A 19598-nucleotide genomic window follows, 5' to 3' on the forward strand; every position below is an offset into this window, starting at 1 on the left:
TAATGCGAGACTCTTATCATTTCATTAAGATTTCCATAAATACTTTATCACAGACTGTGGCCACAAACATCCACAAAGACACAAAAAGAAATTGTTCACAATTGCAACTTTGTGAGAAGCCACAAAGATTTTACGTCACACACTCGGCCAAGGTGTGGAGAACGGAGCATTGCAATTTTAATAATAACTCGCAATGGCAACTGGTTCGTTAACAGGCAACTGTCAGAGATTGGTGAGAAAATGTTCTGGTGCCTGGGCTGCGGGTTCCGTGCTGCCCAACTGGACCACAAAGAGAGTTTTGCATATTTAACAAGCGGAATTTAAATGAAAATTAATGCCAGCTGCTTCACTTGGCAACAGAATGCTGCAGGAAACGCAGTCGCTTTGAAAAATGATGCTAAAAGCAAGTGAGAGTATAACAGCTGAGAGTGCTCGACTAGGAGATACGCTGTAGTAAGGTCTGACACGGAAATCTCTGGGTATTTCGAGACACTTTGGTTGGGATAGATATCAAATAGATTTTGGATGGTTTTGGTTACCAATATAAAACCCTCGGAAAATCAATACACCTTGCATTCACTTGATTTATATATAGATAAGAGAACAAGCTGTTTCCAGAAGAATTGGCGTTGCGTTTTAAATAGCTTGGAAGAGATTCCTGTTTTGAGCAGAAAACTTCTTACCCGAAACAAACCTTATCTATGTTTGGTATCCGAGGTCCTCTTTCCGCTAGAAATAATCTAGATGAGGTCGACCTCAGTTTCTTTTTATCATTCTAGTTATTTTTAATGTGCACAGGATACAGCAATGGAAACAACTTCAAATCTAACAAAAAATGCATACTTAGTTGCTTGTATTTGTGTTGCTGCAGCATAACTGACCCGCAATCGGATTCAATTGTAATGAATACGTGTAATTGGTATCGTTTACCTGGCCAAATTGGCCTGCATTGCAGCGAAGCATTTCTGAAACTGTCTCGTAAATTGAAATTAACAGCAATTTTCTACTGTTACGATAAGGAGAGAATTGCATTAACATTGTGATGGAAATTGCGTAGAGCTGGGTTTTGTTTCTATTTTCGTTTTGTTTCGAGCAAATCTCTTTTCGAGTTTGTTGCTCGTTTTTATGTTACGAGATATCGATGTTATGCGTATTTCCTAAGGCCAGTGACAAGGGAAACGAAAATACATAAATCTAAAATTCCAAGTATTTGAGCACCAATAAATTTTCATTTTGATAAACCCTTAAGCCTTTTCATGGCCAAACAAACTTTTGTGATTTATGAAGTTTTCAGCTACTTCGCAGCACTTTTGGCAATAAAACACAACCCACATTCGACATGAGATACACAACTTTGTGTTTATGTATTTACATTTTAAAGACTCGCAGAGTAGATGAAAAAACAAAAAAAAAAATACACAACACACACAAGAGCAACAATAATCTTGATGGGGCAAAAAAATATATCCTACTGTCTTCGTTTATAAACGCAATGCTATAAAAATGAAATTTTCCATAAACCAACTCAAGTGTAAAAGAGTATTACATTCAAGTGCCTAAAAAACTGATTGAAAAAGAACGTTGCAAAAGAGCATAAAAAATATTGTGATAAATATTTAACTGTTGATACAAATTTCATAAATTTCATTGATTGAAATTACAAAATGTTCTGAATACGATATTTGAGTCGTTTTGTAATTTGTGCACAGCTTGCGCGGATGTTGCGAACATATCCATAAACAAAATGCGACAAGCTCCCATCTAATAGGGCTGTTTTCTATATGTATATGCGAGCCGGAGGACGAGTACATGACATGGGGATGACACCAACTGCGTCAGCTGGCGATCAAAGTCAAATTAAATTGAAGCAGCTTTTTGGCGTTTCGGCCCTGGTCACAGCTCTTCGACACAAAGCAGCCCCCATAAGTATGCTATACATACAGTATATGTATGTGTATATGCACGTGTGTGCTAAACATATCAAGCAGCAGCAGCTAGTATGAACAACATGCTCCTTTCATATTACGCACTTGCTTTCAAGTATCGTTCAGTCATCTGAAACGTGACACCGCATGCCAAATGTTCATATTGTTAGTTCATATGAGAATGAGAACAAACAATAAATTGAACTAATTTATTCCAAACTTTTCTCTTGTCACATAAAGTAATCTTTATTTTATTAAATATAAAGACAGCATCCATTTGTCACTTTTCTAATATAAAAAGTTCTTAATGGATCCCATCTCATCTGCTGATCGAATGCCATACAAAATAGATTGTTTTCCAACTCTGCGGATCGAATGGCTTCAATAACTTACATAAGCTCAGCTTATCTCTTACTTTATGATCTTGTATTCTAAGATCTCCTTTTAGTCAGTTTGGAGGACGGTTTTCATCTGGTGCATCGTGTGAAGAATTAAGAGATAAACAGCTGCAATTATCATTACATTTTGCAAAAACAGAGTATTGTGCAGCTAATATTGTCCGTCTAAAAGATTCCTACTTGTTTAGAATTGAATCGGATGGTATAACAGACGCAATTATTTTAATTTCAGCATGTCACATGCTCGTATATCTTGCTTCTTGTTTTAATTTGTCCCTTTTAACATTATAAAGGCCATTTGAAACAGAAACAACATATGGGGCATGCCCCAATGCATTGTTTGCTCTCTGTGTAAAATTGCTGTCAGGGAATTATATATACATTTTTTTCTCGTTTTTCCTACTCGTATGTGCCATAATATCGTACGTGTTCAGCAATGCTTAACCGATATGCTAGAATAATTTTATTTTTTGCTATTTCTATTTGAACGCCTGGCGCCAAATGATGCGACTAAAATGGGCGTCGATGGTCGGACAGTCGAACTGTCCGACGGTCGGACTGTCGGCAACTTGGCAACTTGCCAACATTTAATGACCAAAAACTAATACCAAAACGGACCGCATTACATGCAATTGTTGAACATTTTCAAATGGAAACTTATCTACAATTTATTTATGTTGGCTATGCGCAATAAAGAACTGCGCATTATGCGATACCGAAAAATGCATAAATAAATAAATGTTTTTGCTAATCAGCGGTTTGATTTCGATATTTATTTTATTGCGCAGATGATTATTAACCAATTAATGCTGATAACATAATCTTTGATTAGCTACATAAATGTAGAGCAACATTTGTGTTCTCAACTAATGCAATTGCCAATACTTTGATTATTTGATTAGTCAGATGACTAAATATACAGACATTGTATTCAAAATTACGGTTTGGGTGCGCACGGTTTTAACTCTGAGGTAATTGCGGTACAAAAACTCTTCCATCTAGAAAACGGCGTTCTTCAAGAGTTAATTTTGGACGATTCGGAAGGTAATCGAAGGAATTCATCGCCAAATTGATATGCAGCTGGCATAGATTGTTTAACAATTAAAAATAAGTATACTTTTGATGTATACTAACATATCGCTAAATAGACTCGATTCCGACTAAGATAAGATCTCTAAAATCAAAATTAGAGCAGTGCCCACGACTCCGTGCCATTTAAGGCCGAGTAGTAGGTGCTTTTAGCACGTCTAAAACGTATTTGGAGCAAGTTTTGTGCCCGCATAATGTGACATCTTCTTCAACTGATTGTGTTGCGCAGAGTGTTGCGTTATTTATGTATGCGCCTGTTGCAGCTACAGTTGTTGCAACTTCTGCGGCAACTTCTGTTGCAATTTGTATGTTGTTCTTCTATTTGTGGAGGTGTGAGTGTGTTTGTGTGTGTGTGTGTGTGCGCTGTGTGTTGCTGGTTGTGTTTGGCAACTTTGGCGTGGCTTTCGAGTTGTACATAGCCCTATATTCAGTTACCAGAACCAACCGCCAGTAAAGTGATGGCCCCGCAGCATTCGCAGTCGCAGTAGAAGTCGCAGTCGCAGTCGTAGCAGCAGCTGGATGGTAAATAAATCACGTATTTAAACAAGTTGGCGAGTGCGCCCCAAACTTCAGAGTGTAAACAGTGCACGTACTACACAAGTTTGGTTTATGACAAATGTTCACAGCATTTTTGAAACAAAAAAAAAGAAGAACGACAAAGAAATACTGTAGAAAAGCAGCCCTCATGAATAGAGTAAAACACCCTCCTTATCCTCCTCGAGCTTGCGTTCCCACAGCAGCTTAAACGAGATATCGCCACACAGGGTGCCGTACTTCTCGGAGGGAGTTAGGTAACCGTTCTGAAATTGCGCCAAGATCGGCAGAAAGCCAGCTATGGCCGCTCGAGTCTCGCTGTGCTGCTTGGAGTGCAGGACGAGCACATAGCCATTGGCGAACACTGCGAATCTGATTGCTGTCCCATCGATTTTGTAGGTGATGAAGGGTCGGACCTCACGATTAGCGGAAATCTGTTCGCTATGCAATTCGCTCAGCATTTCCAGGTCAATTTTGAAGGGCAGGCAAAAGGAAGCATGCACATTGTTCTTACAAAAGTGCGTGATGTCCGCCTTGTAGTCAAGCTCCTCGACCATGTGGATTACCTTTAGCAGAGCTGTGCGCGCGGAAACTGCTGTCAGGGCCATGGAGGTTATTTTGCCGCCAGAGTATATCTTTATCTCGGCACTAGGATTACGTAGGCGGACAAACAATGCCGGATGATGGGCTGGCTCATAGCGGGCGTCATCCAAAAGAATCGCCAGCTCGTACAGGCTGAAACGACAGCTGACGTCTACGAGGCAGGTGAAGGGTCTATAAAGCAGCTGCAGGTGCTTTTCAATTTTGCTCGCGTTTGCGATGTTCTCATAAATGTTATCATAATCAATTTCAAAGTCAGGTATTATGGGTGTTTCATTGTCAATGCAACAACTACCCTCGACAGAGTGGGTATCGGAGCATACCGGATTTTCCTGCGCATCTTCAAAGCCGCTTAGCTCGAGAGTTTCTTTCAAGGAAAGTATCTCCGATGTCTCGAAAAGTTTTTCCATTTTGGATAAATCAATATCGCCGCTGTAGATACCGCTCACGCTACCATCTTCTGCCTTGGGAAAGTCAATTTTGACAAAATCTCCAATTATATCGTCATCACTTTTGGTATTACCAAAACTAAAGTCCCAGTCTAAATCAATATACTCTGATTCTACTTGCTTCGAGTTGCCAAATTTATAGACTGGTTCCTCCTCTTCGTACCAGGGACTGTCATCATTAACCAAATCTTTCATACTTTCATCTTGTGCCTTTTCTTTTATATCATAAGGGTTTTCGTTGAACTCAATCTGAATCAACTTTCTAATCTTTTCATCGTGATCTTTATCTTTGATACGACTTGGATAATCAAACTCTTCATGCAATTCAAACTGTACCAAATCCTCAATATTTTCATTTTGAGCTTCTTGGATACGACTTGGATAATCCAATTCCTCATGGAAATCAAACTGAGTCAACTCTCCAAGTTGTGCATATCCTGGAAAATCCAATTCCCCATGCAACTCAATCTTGATTAAGCCTTTAATCTTTTCATTTTGATCTTCGTCGTTGATACTACTCGGAACCTCATTTACTTCTAAACAAACTGCTGTTGTTTCCTCGGCATTATTATTATTGCGAACAGCGACAAGCTTTTCATTATCGTTATCAAGACACACACTGATGTACGATTAGTAGAACCCAGCTACGAATTCTCAAAAATACAACTTACCTATCTTCAATAGGATCCATGTTTAATAATATTATCTGCTCAAAGCAACAAGTTGTTATCAAACATGCAAAATATTTTTTTTTTTGAGAGACACCAAACTAAAGCGACAAAAGTGTAAATCTAAATATTAGTTGTCAATTGTGATAGTAAAATCAACGTTTTTTAAGAACCTAATGTAATATGTATGCATGTGTTTTGAGAAAAGTAGCAGGATCTCATCCTACATATATAATTTTAAATGGCATGAGTTTCTGTTTGTTAAAACTTATCAATATTCGAATCCTAGTAATATTCAAAAGCCATCAATAATATTTATCGACAAATGAAAATATTTATAAATATTTTATGAAAAGCAAAATTCCATTTAAATCTGATTAACTGCATAAAAAATGAATTTGTAGTTTGATCTGAGACTGCGCTTTAATAAAACTCTTGTAAACACTTGACAAACTATAGCAAATTGTGATTGGGGAAAAAAATCGAATGGTTTCTCTTCATTTCACTTATGTCCTTTTATGTCCTTGTCATGTTCAAATTTACACACTGTTGACCATATTTTATGTCCATTCTGGTTATGAAATTTACAGAGCTGTCAAAAAGAGTTCAGCGACATTTTAGTAAATATTGAAATTTAATCAAGCAAAGTGCAAAACACACACACACACACACACACACGTACACAAACACAATCACACACACTGAATAAAGGCCGGCAAAGGACAACAACATTGAACACATTCACCCCTCAGACACCTGTCACCGTAGCTGGCACTTGCTTCCTGCAGGATGGCATCCAGTGCTTTATAAGGGACACACAATGCCACATGTGTGTGTGTGCATCTCTCTGTTTGTGTGTGTGTGTGTGTGTTTGGCGAAGTCAACAATCAATTGAATCGATTTCATTTTACAAATTGCGTTGAATTTTGTGGTGCAGTCAGCTGCAATTGACGGCGAAGCCAGTGGCAACAATAACGAGCTAACCTCAGTCCATCCATGATGGTGGTGCACATGGTGACAAAGGGACGACAACAGACGGAGACTGAGAGAAAGGAATATGTCTCTTATACTAGACTGATTTTGATGGTCAACTGCTACATGCAACAGCTTCTAATTGGAAGTTCACTTTGAAAAGGGAGCAAACCGCAATCCAACGGGTTAACCAATGCGGCCGAATATCGATTGATTCTCATGTAATCAATCAATTATTCCAATATAACATACTAAATCTTAGGCAGAAGTATTGAAAATCGAAGAAGGCACAAAAACCCTTCCTGAAAATAAATAAATATAAGAATGAACAAAATACTTTCTTTGACTAGGGGCTTACAATTAGCGCAAGTGTCAGTTTATTTAAGTCCGATCAAATTTCTACACATCTATGTAATCGCCCCATATTTATTTGTATTTAAGTCCAAAGAACATGTTTGCACCCTGTCTATATAAGTAATATTTAGGCATAACCTCATAGTCCGCTGTCCTAACAATCTAAAAAGTTGTACAACATAAATCCCATTTGTCACAGTCGAAAATGCAATTTAGAAAGGGGCCCCATAATGGCGCTGCTTAAATCGATTATAAACCATTACAAGCGACGCCCCACACAGTCGGCAATTAATAGATTTTTTCGTGGTCGGAGTGCAGCGGTAATTTTGTGTAGGCGGTAATTAAAAACTGTGGCGCCAGCTGTGACCCACCATGGGCGATGGGTAAATCCCATGGTCTGTTAGCCTTGCGGTGTTGCCCACTCATTTTAATTCAAATTGAAGTGGCGTTTTTGTGTTGTGCGAGTAATTAGGACGTAAAGTTGAAACGAAGCTTGCTGCCAACTGAAATGACATTTGGCCAGCCCCACAGTTTCGGTTTTAATCCCAGTCCCAGTTCCAATCGCAGACGCAGTTGACCCAATGGGTGCCTCTGCCGGGTGGGTGTGATGAACAATTGGAGATAAGTGCAGGCAGGCATGAAATATAGCAAATAAAGCGGCGCCCTGTGCCCGACAAGCAGTCGCATATAAAATGTCGCCAGCACGCAATGTTTTCATTTACCTAATCGCCATTAGGCGGGGAGACGTGCATTTCGAGGAATTACTCCGCAGTTGGTTTGCTGCCCTCTGTGGCTGATTTCCACTGGGGGTTCGAGTCATGTAATCGTTTTGTGCTGCGACTTTTGCTTTTATAATTTGTTGGAATATTTGATGAACACTCGCTGAGCATTAAAGTTGCAGCGAGTCACGCTGCGAGCTGCAAATGGCAACTAAACATTAGAATATTAATACTCAACTATTTTGTAGGTAAGCTTTTAGCTTGGATGAGAAAAGGCAGGCATAAGGTTTCTTAAATGAAGTAAAATTTTTTGAAATAGGAAATAGTAGAGATAATGTATTAAAAAAAAGTATATAAAATCAAAGGAATTTTTTAGACTTTATTATTATGTTATTGTACTCATGAAAAGTAACAAAAAACAAAAGGATCTAATCATATTATATTACTTATTATAAAAAAATGATTTGAATCTGAATTTTATGGGTCGAAAGCAAGTCCGGAAACTTTCAGCCCACTTTGGAATTTTTTTTCGACGATGAAGCTGAGTTTTTAAAATAAATTATTCTTGGAGCTTCAGACATCATTAAGTTATTCATTTATATGCACCAAGCAGAATTCGCCAGAGATGATCCTGTAAGGCCCTTGACCGTCAAGTTTTTATTTATTGAAGATTTTCGCTTGAGGTGAGATATATTGTGTGCGCTTCATATGAATTATTTAAGAATTTCCGTGGAAAATATAAAGGTTCAAATGGGTGTAGAGGGCAGAAACAAGTTTCCATCCGATTGACACATTAATAAATGTTGAAAAGTGCCGCTGACAGTTTTTGGCTGCGAAATAGAGTGTTAAGTGCATTAGAAAGTTTCTCTCTATCTTTCTAGCTGCTTTTTTTTTGTTTTCTTTTAAATTGTGCATTTCCACGCATGGTCAAGACGAAGGAGCTGCTGCTGCAGCTGCAGCTTCAAGGCAATCCCATTCGCCCACAACTTAAATTGAGTGCTCGTCTCTTGGCCCCCCTGTGCTCTAAGAACTTTGCAACTTGCTGTCTTCGAATCACCCGCATCCACATCCGTTCGCATCCATCCGCAGGACTCGTAATAGCAATTGCTGTCGTCATCGGCGCTGTTGCTGAAGGTGTTCATGCGTGCCAAGAAATCAATAGAAAAAGTTTGAAATTACAAAATTGGAAAGAAAACAAATAGTGGGGCGAACGTAAAATAAACAAACAAATACAAAACTACGACGGAAGGAGCGGACCAGCCAGCAAAATTGTTGGCTTTGGCCAGCCCCCAAAGGCAAACAAATCCTCTGACTCTCTGACAAATGCTGAAAAGTTCAACTGCAACTTTTTCTATATTTCAGCTCACCCACACTCGCACACAAGACTACGAGTACATAGAATATTCCATGTACACAAATATATGTGATCCTGTCAATGGGAGAGCTGCCAACCTGCTTACAAGATTGAAGCGTGTAATTGTTAATCCCGATGGGTATAGCTTGAAGAAAGTAATTACTATATTCTTTATAGTTATACCAATTTTAAGTTTTGATTCTGTTACATTCAAGGAGATTAGTCGAAAGAATGAAGCCACCTTGTTAGTCATGTTGTTGAAACCAATGAATTGGCCAAATTTAAGGGATGTCTGCTCTGATCTATCTAAATTATTTGTGAGCTGGCAACTAGCTTGGAGTTAATATATTTAATATAATATAATATTTATTGCACTTTTCATAGGAACACCAATTTGAGGTGTTTCTAATCCCCTTTGATAGCGTTATATTTTAAGGGCTGCCAACTTGCTTAAAGTGTTCCAATATATGCCCTGAAATGTTTTATAGACTTGCTAGAGCTTCATCCCTAATATTACTCAGCCTATAACTCAACTTTTGAAAGATGTTTTCAAATTCCGGCAGCCTTTATCAAAATTCGACACTCCATTCGCGCCCAGTGGTCCTGGTCATTGTAGATGTCACATCTGTCTCCGGTCGATGCGACTCTGTGGAATCTGCGTACCATCATAAATTATGCCGTCGTTGGTATTTAAAGCTGGCATTGTTGCAAGTCGGTTGATTGGGTTGCGCACCCCGCGCAGCACTCCACATGCAACTTGATTTATGCGCACCAAAATGCAACGAAATAAAATTGTTGCACTGGGAAAATATCGATGAGATCAAAGTGAGTGATTTATAGGCTGTTTATCGGCTCTGGCCGGGCATAACATGATGTAATTTTCAACTTCACATTTTCATGACAGATTTAAGTGCTGTGAAGGTATACCGCGAATTTTGTGTGCAATTTAATAGTATAAACTCGTTTAAAAATCGTAGCTCTATATAATAAAATCTTTAAATGAGTGTAAACTATGAATCCATAGTTCGAATTGACTGAAAACAAGTGCAATATTTGCCTACCTTGAAGGTACCTTCTTCATCTAAAATTTTTCTTTCATTTTTATCAGCTTTTACACGTTAAGCTATTGCTAAGCATGAGAACAAGCTGCATGTGATTAGATATTTAATTTATTGTAAACTATAATTTAGTGAGTATGTTTTAAAATATCGCTGATCTGCGGCAAAAACAAACCGACATTCAACAACTTGCCTGATAAGACGAACTCGAATCTTGACTGTTGAGTTGCCAAAGTGACTTGGACAGTTTATCTGGCGATGACTGTGCTCATTTTTAAAATTATTATTTCTAACACTTTATTTTTGGATTTGCAGATTTCTTTAATTTCTTTTCTCAAATTTCCTTACAAGCCAAATGATTTAGGTTGAGAACCGATATGTCAAAATGTAAATGAATCCCCAAATATTTGTTAAGCCTTTGTTCTTCTTTTCTGCGGGTTTCTCTACCTTCTCACCTATTTCCCTTTTCTCAATCTCCAGTTGACGACACACATCTTAAAATTGTGCAAATTTCGCTGATTGCGCAATACTCCCTGAAGTCTTGCCACAATGAAAGACATTTAAGCGAGCGTTGACGGTGCTCTTAAAATGTGCCGTTAATTTCCCAAAGGCATCCGCATTGCATATCTAAAACATGCGCCAGCGGCCAGGAGGGACCACGGTATGGCACGGTGAAGGTAAATTGCGTAGGTGTTGAGGTAAAAAAGGTTTCAATTCATTTTAAGCTTGATTCAAGTACGTGTCCAGGGGATGGGACAAGCAGACATTTAGCTCAAGTTCTTACACTGTTAGCGATATAATACAAAGCTGAAAGGGTTATAAAATATATACAGAGGGGAAGAATGAAAGATTGAATCTATAAAATAAAGAAAAAGGAGAAGATGCAAATAGGCACATATCATTCAATATATAATATTGTCTCATTGATACACTCTTTATCCAGATTTCTGATTAAAGGTCATTCAATTATCATCTGCTTCATAATTCCTAAAATCAAACTTATTTGAACTACAACTGATTCTAATTGTGAGTGCCAGAAACCTGCGGTTGACAGCATCAATGCATGTCAAGGATTTTTCGTCTACAACTTGACAGGCGGCAGCTACCGTGTCTGCCCTCTTGCAGAGAGGGGCACTCGTGCACTGAATGTGGCTGAGGGGGGCGTTGCACAAGTGCCAAGCACTGACGAGAACGCTCATTCAACTCGACGGCTGTTCAGAGGTGATCAATGCAATGTGCTGAGAGCTCGATTCATAAATTGCGCATACGCCATGTGGGACAGCAGTGAAGAGTTGTTAATGCAATAGATGTGCCGTTGATATAGCTAAGTGGCAAAAATAGCTGCCAAAATGGCTTTGCTTGGCCCACTCGGCAACTGTTGCCAGATAAAAATGCATAATTAAAAAGGCAAAAGCTGGGCGAGAGAATTTTATAGCTGCAGCCAGCAGGGTTGGACGTGGGGTGGTCGGGCAACGAGTCGCATAAATTCGCATTCACCGCATCATAATGTCCGCAAATCCTGGCTCTGGTGCTTTGCAATATTAATAAGCACTCGAAAATGAAAAGGAGTCGTGCCAAGCCGTGTTCTGGCCTGGTCTTTAAGGAATTTTAATGGGCTTCGGTCAGGCCGATGCGGTGGGGGCCCAAAGCGGTCGGTTGCCGCAGTTTACCTTTTGCATATTTAATGCCTGAATTTTAATGAAAATTAAATCGAAATGTGCGACACCTGAGCTACACAACGCACTGCTGATTTATATTTAATCCTTTTGGCTAGCAGATGTACAATGTCTTCCCTCCTTAACAGAAACCTTGGCGTAGGCCGTGGCGTGGGCGTGGGCGTGGGCGTGGCTCCGTCGTTGTGCATACTACACAAATGGCAAATGGCCACGAGCGAGGCAAATAGAACATGGTCCGCTGATTGATGACTTTGACTTTTGGCCATAATTTATCATAGATATCAGGCAGCTCGCACTTATTGTCGTTATTCTTGTTGCTGTTGCTGTTGTTTGGCTTTTGTCAATGGCAGCGAGAAAAACAGCAGCCCAGCGGCAACAGATGACGCTCATTCCGTTGAAAAATGCGCACAAAAGTGTCATAAAAGCTGAGCCGAGCCGCGTCGGGCCGTGCACAACAGACGAGGGCCCTGTCGAGGCCGAAAACTAATTGCAACAAATAATAAAAACTAATAGGCTGTCGAAAAAGGCGGCCGGCGGGCAGGTCGGAAGGCAAACATTGCTATCAGTCGTAGAATACATTCCACAGCCGAACCCCTCACTGCCCACCACACACAACATTTGCGAGTGAAAAATGACAACGAAAATAGCCAAGGCAAAAACTGCAAGCAATGGCAAAGGCAAAGGCAAAGATCATCATCATGAATCATCATCAGAGCAGTCATATGACACACACATACACACTCGCACACACACATAGAGACACAAAACAGTTAGACAGTTCGCACTGTCTTCCACTTCAACTTATCCATGTGCAAGTTAATGTCCTGTCAAGAAGTCGCTGCCTCCAAGTTGCGTCCTTAAACGTCACAAATTGCTGGCATGTCGTGCCTGCGAATGCCGTGCATAAAAAAGGGGGTGACATGAGGGGTGTGTTTGTGGTGGTTGGGAGGACTTACAAGCGCATTATCTAAGAGCTTAGTTCAAGAAGAAACCAAAAGTTTTTGCCATGTACACAAGTATTCTTCAGAAGGTGCGAGAAACACATTAATTTAACAGAAGTACCTCAAGTGACTCGAGTTGAAATTTGTTTACATTGTAAGCAGGTGCTTAAACCTAAATATGTAGGTCTGTTCCTTAGCATGAATCAACGAAGCTAACCTCTTTCCAGAGAACATACACCATATTTCAGCCTATGTGAATACTCCTGTCTAATGGATTGACGGACTGATTGACTGACTGATTGGTTGTTAGTTACCTGAGGTGATGCAAGCGTGAATAGAAGGAATTTTTGATGAATAGATGGATGAATAGTTTTTCGTTTACAAAGCTTATCATTTGGAAACAACTTGAATAATAATTGTTTAATCCTACTCGTAAAAAACTTTCTTAGATAATTTTGCATTTTATCTCGAAACGATTTTAATTGGGAAGCCGTGTCGTGTTATCAATATTAATATTAATATTAATAATAATAATAATAGCAATATGTGAAGTGGATGCAAATATAGTTACACATAGTCATATTAAGGGTTATGCAAACGAAAATATTCGACATCTCGTTCAATTTCTATCAATTAAATATGTATATAATTCATTCATTAAATATTAATTTCCAGTAGTTATTCAATTTTATTATGTAATCACCAAATGTATGCTTAAATCATTTGGGATTTCATGCGCGAATAATGAATTTTTTCTCGATTACGTACATTGGATTGATATAACTCGCTGGTTAACAGATTTGTTGTATATCTATCAAGCAAGCTCTTACTTTATTTGCATTCAATTTTTTTTTTTTTTGTTCATTTTCATCGGGCTTTCATGTTTCAGCTCCATACAGCAACTCACTTCAGGCGAGCGATACATCTCGCCGAGTGACACTTTGGCATGTGCGGCCAATTAGTGATGGCAACGTCGGCTGCAAACAAATAAAAATCGCTGACGGCCAATTCCTGGCAACACACCACCCACACACACCCACACTCGATAGCTGGCAACAACAATGCCACACGCAGACGTTCCATGCAACTGCATTTTGTTGCAAGCTGTGCACATTTTTATGAGTTTTGCTGTCTGTCCGTCCGACTGCATGACTGACTGCTGTGTTCAAATGGGGAAATAGAGACATGTTGGCTTTTCTGCTTCCGATTTGCAATAGTTGACGTTGCCATATGCCACAGCATGTATGCTGTGTATGTTTGTGTGTGTGTGTATGTGTTGCTCTATGTGCAACTTTACCCATTGTTGCACAAACAAATCCTCATACTGGCAGGCAGGCAGGCCACATATGCTAATACATGAACGCAGCCAACCATAGAATGTCCTCAGTTAAATCACCAGCTCCCCTCTATCCAACTAATCCCATCGAGGTTTTATCTCTAACCATTAAAAGTTTTGATCGATAAAAGCTAAGCAGCATTTAATGTGCTAGACATTCAGATACTCATATACATAATACGCATATATATATATATTACATATGGGTCTATTATAATAACATATATATATATATATATAAACCTGAAAGACCTAATATTATTATCAGCATCTATATTATGAAACTGTTTGCCCTAGCTGTATGACTGACACACTGATTGATTGATGAAATGGAGAATGTGCTAAAGGGCTAGGTTTTATAAGCGTAAGCTCAGACTTGTTTACAAAATGTCAAAAATGTCGGGAGGATTTACAATTTCCTCAGAGTGGGCTGAAAAGTTATGTCTAAAATTAGAAGAAAATAACTGGGGAGAATCTAGCTATTATTGTGCAAGATAGCAGTGCAGTCCGCAGAAATTCTGCCTTACTGAGGATCAGTATCTAGTTACTGCAGAAGTAGAAAATTTATTGAGTTGATAAGCGGCAGATGCCCAAAAAAATTGGGGATGCCATCCCTTACCCTTAGAAAGAATTAGTGGAGTTATGTTATCATACTTGTCAACGTTTCCGTTTTTTAGTTGCCCGGAGCTGTGGAAATGCATTTCCCAATTTCCTGCAAAACCACTTACTAACCTTGGGCTCTTTCTAGTTGATAGAAGGTAGACGGCCTAATAAAGAGTTTTTATAGTTTCCTGTGGCTTTTTGCTTGTCTGATACCCACAGTTCGGAATTTTCTCAAAGAACTTAACACATCAACTGATATCCACAGCATTTAGCTTAACCCATTAAAACTTGCAAGGTGATAGCCATATGTGCATATATCATCCATACTTAGATCTATCTTAAAGACTTTTTGCCTAAATTTTGAATACTAGCTGAGAGCGAAAGACATAACATATCAGCGTCAAAGGAGGCCGGATTGATCGATTCCAGCTGACGGGTTCCATTCCTGTCCACAATGAACACATCAAAGTTGCGCAAATTGATGATCAAACGCTTCTGGATCTCGGCCACGCACATTTTCAATATATCGTAGGCCTGGGTCGGTTTAAGCCCCTCTGTCCAATACCGCTGGAAAATGCTGCCGCAGAACAGGCTGCCCAGCCCGTGGCCAGCATGATTAATGGGCATTGCGGCGCCATAAGAGTCTATATAATGCAAATCGGGTCCCTCGATGACATCGTAGCCAGCCATTAGCATCGATACCTGGTATCTGGTATTTGTTCTTATATAGTCCGCAAGATTCTTGCGCGTGAAGTGCGCTGTGCCGCGTGGAGTCAAATGATAGTTATTGGATATCTTATATAGTTGCAAGTGCTTGGCTATATAATCAGTAAACTGTAGCGTATCGCCGCCATCACCCACCGCGGCTAGCATTGAGAACTCGGAGAGGCGATGAATTTTTGACTGATCTGTTTGAACATTATTTAATGATAAACTTCATTCATATATATATATATGTGCTGAGAGTGCTTTGGTTTACCATCTTTCATAAAGATCACAGACTTTGCCTGCATTGTATCACAAGCAAGCATCACAAAATCCGAACCCTTTATGCCCAAAATCGTTTCCATTGCCATTGTGAAGATTAATTTTGATATTTGCCTCCAAAGAAAAGAAAATAGTTTGAGCTACAAATTTAATTCGTAAATTTGAATGAAATCATATTGATAACTCGATGCAGTTAATCTCATAAAAGCTTCAAATGAATTCGATGTTAAAAAATGGGCTTTTTGGGGTTAATTTGGACATAATTTAAATTTAATGGCAGTGTCTCACAAAAAGGAATAAAATACGGCAGAGAGAAAGGCAGAGAGAGAGAGGTAGAGAGAGAAATATAAGGGAAAGAGGAAGAAAGAGGGAGAAAGAGTAAAGGAAAGCAGAGTAATAGAGTTTAAAATAAAGTTCATTTTTCAATATTTTACTTTCATATGCAAACACTTAACATTGATTTGATCCCATTAAATATTATGTGGCATATTTAACGTCTATTTAAAAAGAAAATAATCAAATGCCAATTTATTTTTTGCTCGTATTGTTTTCTAGATATTAAGTAAAGCTTTTAAAGTAGCAACATAAAATTGTATGCTGAAAAGATATTAAAGCTCCAATTAATCTTTCCGGAACACCTAAAACGTTTTTCGAAAAGCTTTTATATATATATTATATGATTTTAAAGCTGTCTTGATAGCTCCTCTTTATCGGTCCCGTTGTCTGCGAGCAGAGTACAGAAGGAATAGGCCGCCTTACAGTTGGCTAGAAAGGTGGTTAGCGCAATTGGTATAAAGTTGCCTGCACGTTGTTTTGGCAGCCTCTGAGTTCGCTCTACAAAGATAATCAGATTCTTTCGGTAGGTGATGCTCTGGTCGACCCAGTTGCTGCTGTATGCCGCAAAGTGCAAACGTCCAAATGAATATTCCACCAGGGTGCCATAATAGCAAACAGGAAATATTTGCATGGCCAGCGCAAAAATAAAGGACGCATAGTATAGACGCTCCTGCATGCTCTCCACATAGAAGAGCAGGGCGCACAAGGCGGCGCCCACATCAATGGAAATCACAATAAACTGGACCAGTAATGGCCACGAGATGACCTCCATGGCGAGCAGGTGCAACCTGCCAGTTAGCGCAAAAATGTACAACTGCTTTAGTAAACAACAATTGAGCGACTTACCTACAGATTATTTGATGATCCCGAATGCATTTGATGAGCTCCTGCTCGTTGCTGCGCCGATCACTTTGGTCGTAGCCAATAGCTGAGAGGCGCAGGACGAGCTGATCGCAGTGACCAGCAATGAGAATAAACACTAAAGGCGGAAATAAATCATCTACAAAGTTTTGCAGGATTTGCATGGATATCGCGAGAAACTGATGCATCAGAGCAATGAAGTAATTGGTCAGCGAATTGGTCCAGTCCAATGGAAACCAGGCCGGAAAGGGCAAAGAGCGTTGCTCGCGAAAAAAAACGGCTACATTCGAGTTAATGCCAGTCGCACCATAACTCAACTTATACAATGTGGATATAATGCTCAACATTCGGCTCGTCTGCGCATGGTGGACACGCTGATCGTTCGTGCTCACGCGTGTGTCCAATTTAGCCAACAGCCGCTCAATCTCCGGAATTTTTCTCAGCTGCCTGACATAGATCAGGAACTTCACAGAGGTGGCCACCGAAGTGAGCGAAATGTTAAAGTTCATCAGATTATCCAGCGGCAGCTCAAAGCTAAGCGTTGTCAAAATAAGCATCACCGGGAAAGCTGCTGTGACGATAGCATTTAAGGCCACGGCTCTCCAGAAACGATAGCTGCCTAGACTTCTGGCATTCAGCTCAACTGCGCCTAACAATCGCCACGCCCACCAAATAATGCCGAAGTAGACGCTTCGTCTGTTTCCGTTGACTGACATAACTTGTGCGTTGTCCTTTTGAGCCAAATCTAAGACCAATGGGAACCAAACTAGCGGCTTTTATACCTGGACAACTGTGTGGACAGCATTTAAGGCTAATTCGTACAATTATCGACATCAAAGACAAGCGTTGCGACGTTTAATTGCGAAAAGCCTTCGTATACCCTGTCAGAGGGTATTACAGTACAGCTTTGTAACATGCACGCTTCACTTTGGGTTCATTAGCAGAAACATTTTATTTATAATTGCCCGATCTACTGAAAATGTTGCACTCCATAAATATTTTTATAAAGATTCGGGCTATCAAGAGGTCCATCTGCCAAATATGGTTAGATAAGTCCATTTTCTTGAAGACAAGTCCACATCAAAAGTTTTTTATTATGAATCCAACCAAGTTTGATGACTGATTTAATATAAACTAAATTGAGTTATTGTTTAGTTTATAAGAATAATTAAATTGGAATTCCGGGGCGAATAGGTTCTATGAACGTTTTGGCACTTAAATACATAAACAAATGTTTCGATCAGTAAGCAATTTACAATCGGCAGGCTCGAAACAGACAAGAGCACGCCCAAAGCTTGCGGAAATGCAAATTTAAAAGTCGTATAAGAATAACATATTGAAAACTGTAAATATTTAGGGTATTTATATCTGCGGCGCCATGAAATCAAAGACATAGATAGATATATATATATAATTTAATTGTGAAATTAATTCCATATGGCACAGTTCAGCCAAAGTTAAATGATACCGACTTCTAGATAGAGGTGGCGGTCAATCAATTTCAAAGACTTTTTGGAGCAGTCTTTAAAGCAAGTATTATATTAAACTTTCTTCTTTTATTTCTGGTTTCGAAACAGACTTTGGCACTTGCTGATTGCCTATTGCTAAAGTAGTAAGTAGAGGCATAGGAGCACCTATTGCCATTGGACCGAATGGCGGCAGCTTGCGAACTCCGTCCTTGTCGACTACAAAGACATCAAAGTTGCGCAGATTGATGACCAATCGGTTTTGAATCTCCACGACACACCTGCGAACTATGTCGACTCCCTCTTGGAAAGTCAGATCTGGTTTCCACATCATATGAAAGATGCTTGTGCATATCGGATGTCCCAGTCCATGCCCGGAGTAGTTGAGTGGCATAGTGGTGCCTTGGGCATCTATAAAACACAAGCTCGGTCCGAATTCGGAATCATAGCCGGCCAGCAGCATGGCAACCTGAGAGCTTACTTTATTACGTATATTGTCAAGGATATGGTTGCGTGTGAAGTGAACAACTGTTGGCGTGTCCATGTCGTAGCCATTTCTGATTTCATAGAGTGAAATATTTGTTGCTATGAAATCGGCAAAGTGCAAGGTGTCGCCGTTATTGCCAACAACCGCCATCATGCTATTGCTCGAAATGGGGCGTATTTTTGTATTGTCTGCAAGGAACAACCGCTGCTTAACTGCTCAGCACCCTGCAACCAGGTAAGGTATACTTACTGTCCTTTAAAAAAAATATAGATTTTGCCAGCATTGTGTCGGAAGCAAGCATAACAAAATCCTTTCCCTTCAATCCCAGGACTGTTTCCATTTTGCTTGGATATTAAAGTAAAAAAATATAAAAATATAAAATAAACGGGATTTGAGCAAAAGTTTATACGATATGCAGCTCGGAGTAAATTGATGGCTTAAACAAAAACTACTTGAGGTACTCAGAAATAAAAATCGGATAACTATTGATCTGGGAATATATTTGACCAGCTATAACATAAGGTATTTATATATTATTATTATTATTATTATTTTACTCAGTCCTTAAGTTATAGAGCTTTGTCCAGCCTAAATATTATATCTGGTCGATATACTCTGTTACATGAACAATATATTCTATAACCAGGCTCAATATTTTGTAGTATTTGCTGGACTAAGTAAGAATTCACCATTTCCTTAAAACATGAAAGATATTTGCCTTGATGCGACACAGTATAAGAACGATACCCTTTTGATTGGTTACGAAATAATTATTTCTAATATAT

General features: G+C 39.3%; 4 protein-coding genes across 4 annotated transcripts; all 4 read right to left on the reverse strand.

The window, feature by feature from the left end:
- Positions 1-4002: 4002 nt before the first annotated feature.
- Trf4 (TBP-related factor 4) lies at positions 4003-5809 on the reverse strand. The gene is made up of 2 exons (XM_002052067.4): positions 5667-5809; positions 4003-5614 (listed from the first exon to the last, which is right to left on the reverse strand). Exons 1-2 carry the CDS (start codon positions 5684-5686, stop codon positions 4096-4098), a joined length of 1539 nt encoding a protein of 512 aa, XP_002052103.1. The 5' UTR covers positions 5687-5809; the 3' UTR covers positions 4003-4095.
- An 8449-nt stretch (positions 5810-14258) lies between these two features.
- Positions 14259-15825, reverse strand: LOC6628999 (probable proteasome subunit beta type-2). The gene is made up of 2 exons (XM_032438465.2): positions 15656-15825; positions 14259-15584 (listed from the first exon to the last, which is right to left on the reverse strand). Exons 1-2 carry the CDS (start codon positions 15750-15752, stop codon positions 15010-15012), a joined length of 672 nt encoding a protein of 223 aa, XP_032294356.1. The 5' UTR covers positions 15753-15825; the 3' UTR covers positions 14259-15009.
- Positions 15826-16269: 444 nt separating this feature from the next.
- Positions 16270-17583, reverse strand: Or23a (Odorant receptor 23a). Its single transcript, XM_002052065.2, has 2 exons — positions 16846-17583; positions 16270-16787 (listed from the first exon to the last, which is right to left on the reverse strand). Exons 1-2 carry the CDS (start codon positions 17574-17576, stop codon positions 16346-16348), a joined length of 1173 nt encoding a protein of 390 aa, XP_002052101.1. The 5' UTR covers positions 17577-17583; the 3' UTR covers positions 16270-16345.
- Positions 17584-18257: 674 nt separating this feature from the next.
- On the reverse strand, positions 18258-19230 carry LOC6628997 (probable proteasome subunit beta type-2). Its single transcript, XM_002052064.4, has 2 exons — positions 19063-19230; positions 18258-19001 (listed from the first exon to the last, which is right to left on the reverse strand). The coding sequence occupies exons 1-2, from the start codon at positions 19151-19153 to the stop codon at positions 18397-18399; spliced, it is 696 nt and encodes a 231-aa protein (XP_002052100.1). The 5' UTR covers positions 19154-19230; the 3' UTR covers positions 18258-18396.
- Between the last annotated feature and the right edge of the window lie 368 nt (positions 19231-19598).

This window comes from Drosophila virilis, chromosome 4 (assembly GCF_030788295.1).
Source record: "Drosophila virilis strain 15010-1051.87 chromosome 4, Dvir_AGI_RSII-ME, whole genome shotgun sequence".
NCBI lineage: Eukaryota > Metazoa > Arthropoda > Insecta > Diptera > Drosophilidae > Drosophila > Drosophila virilis.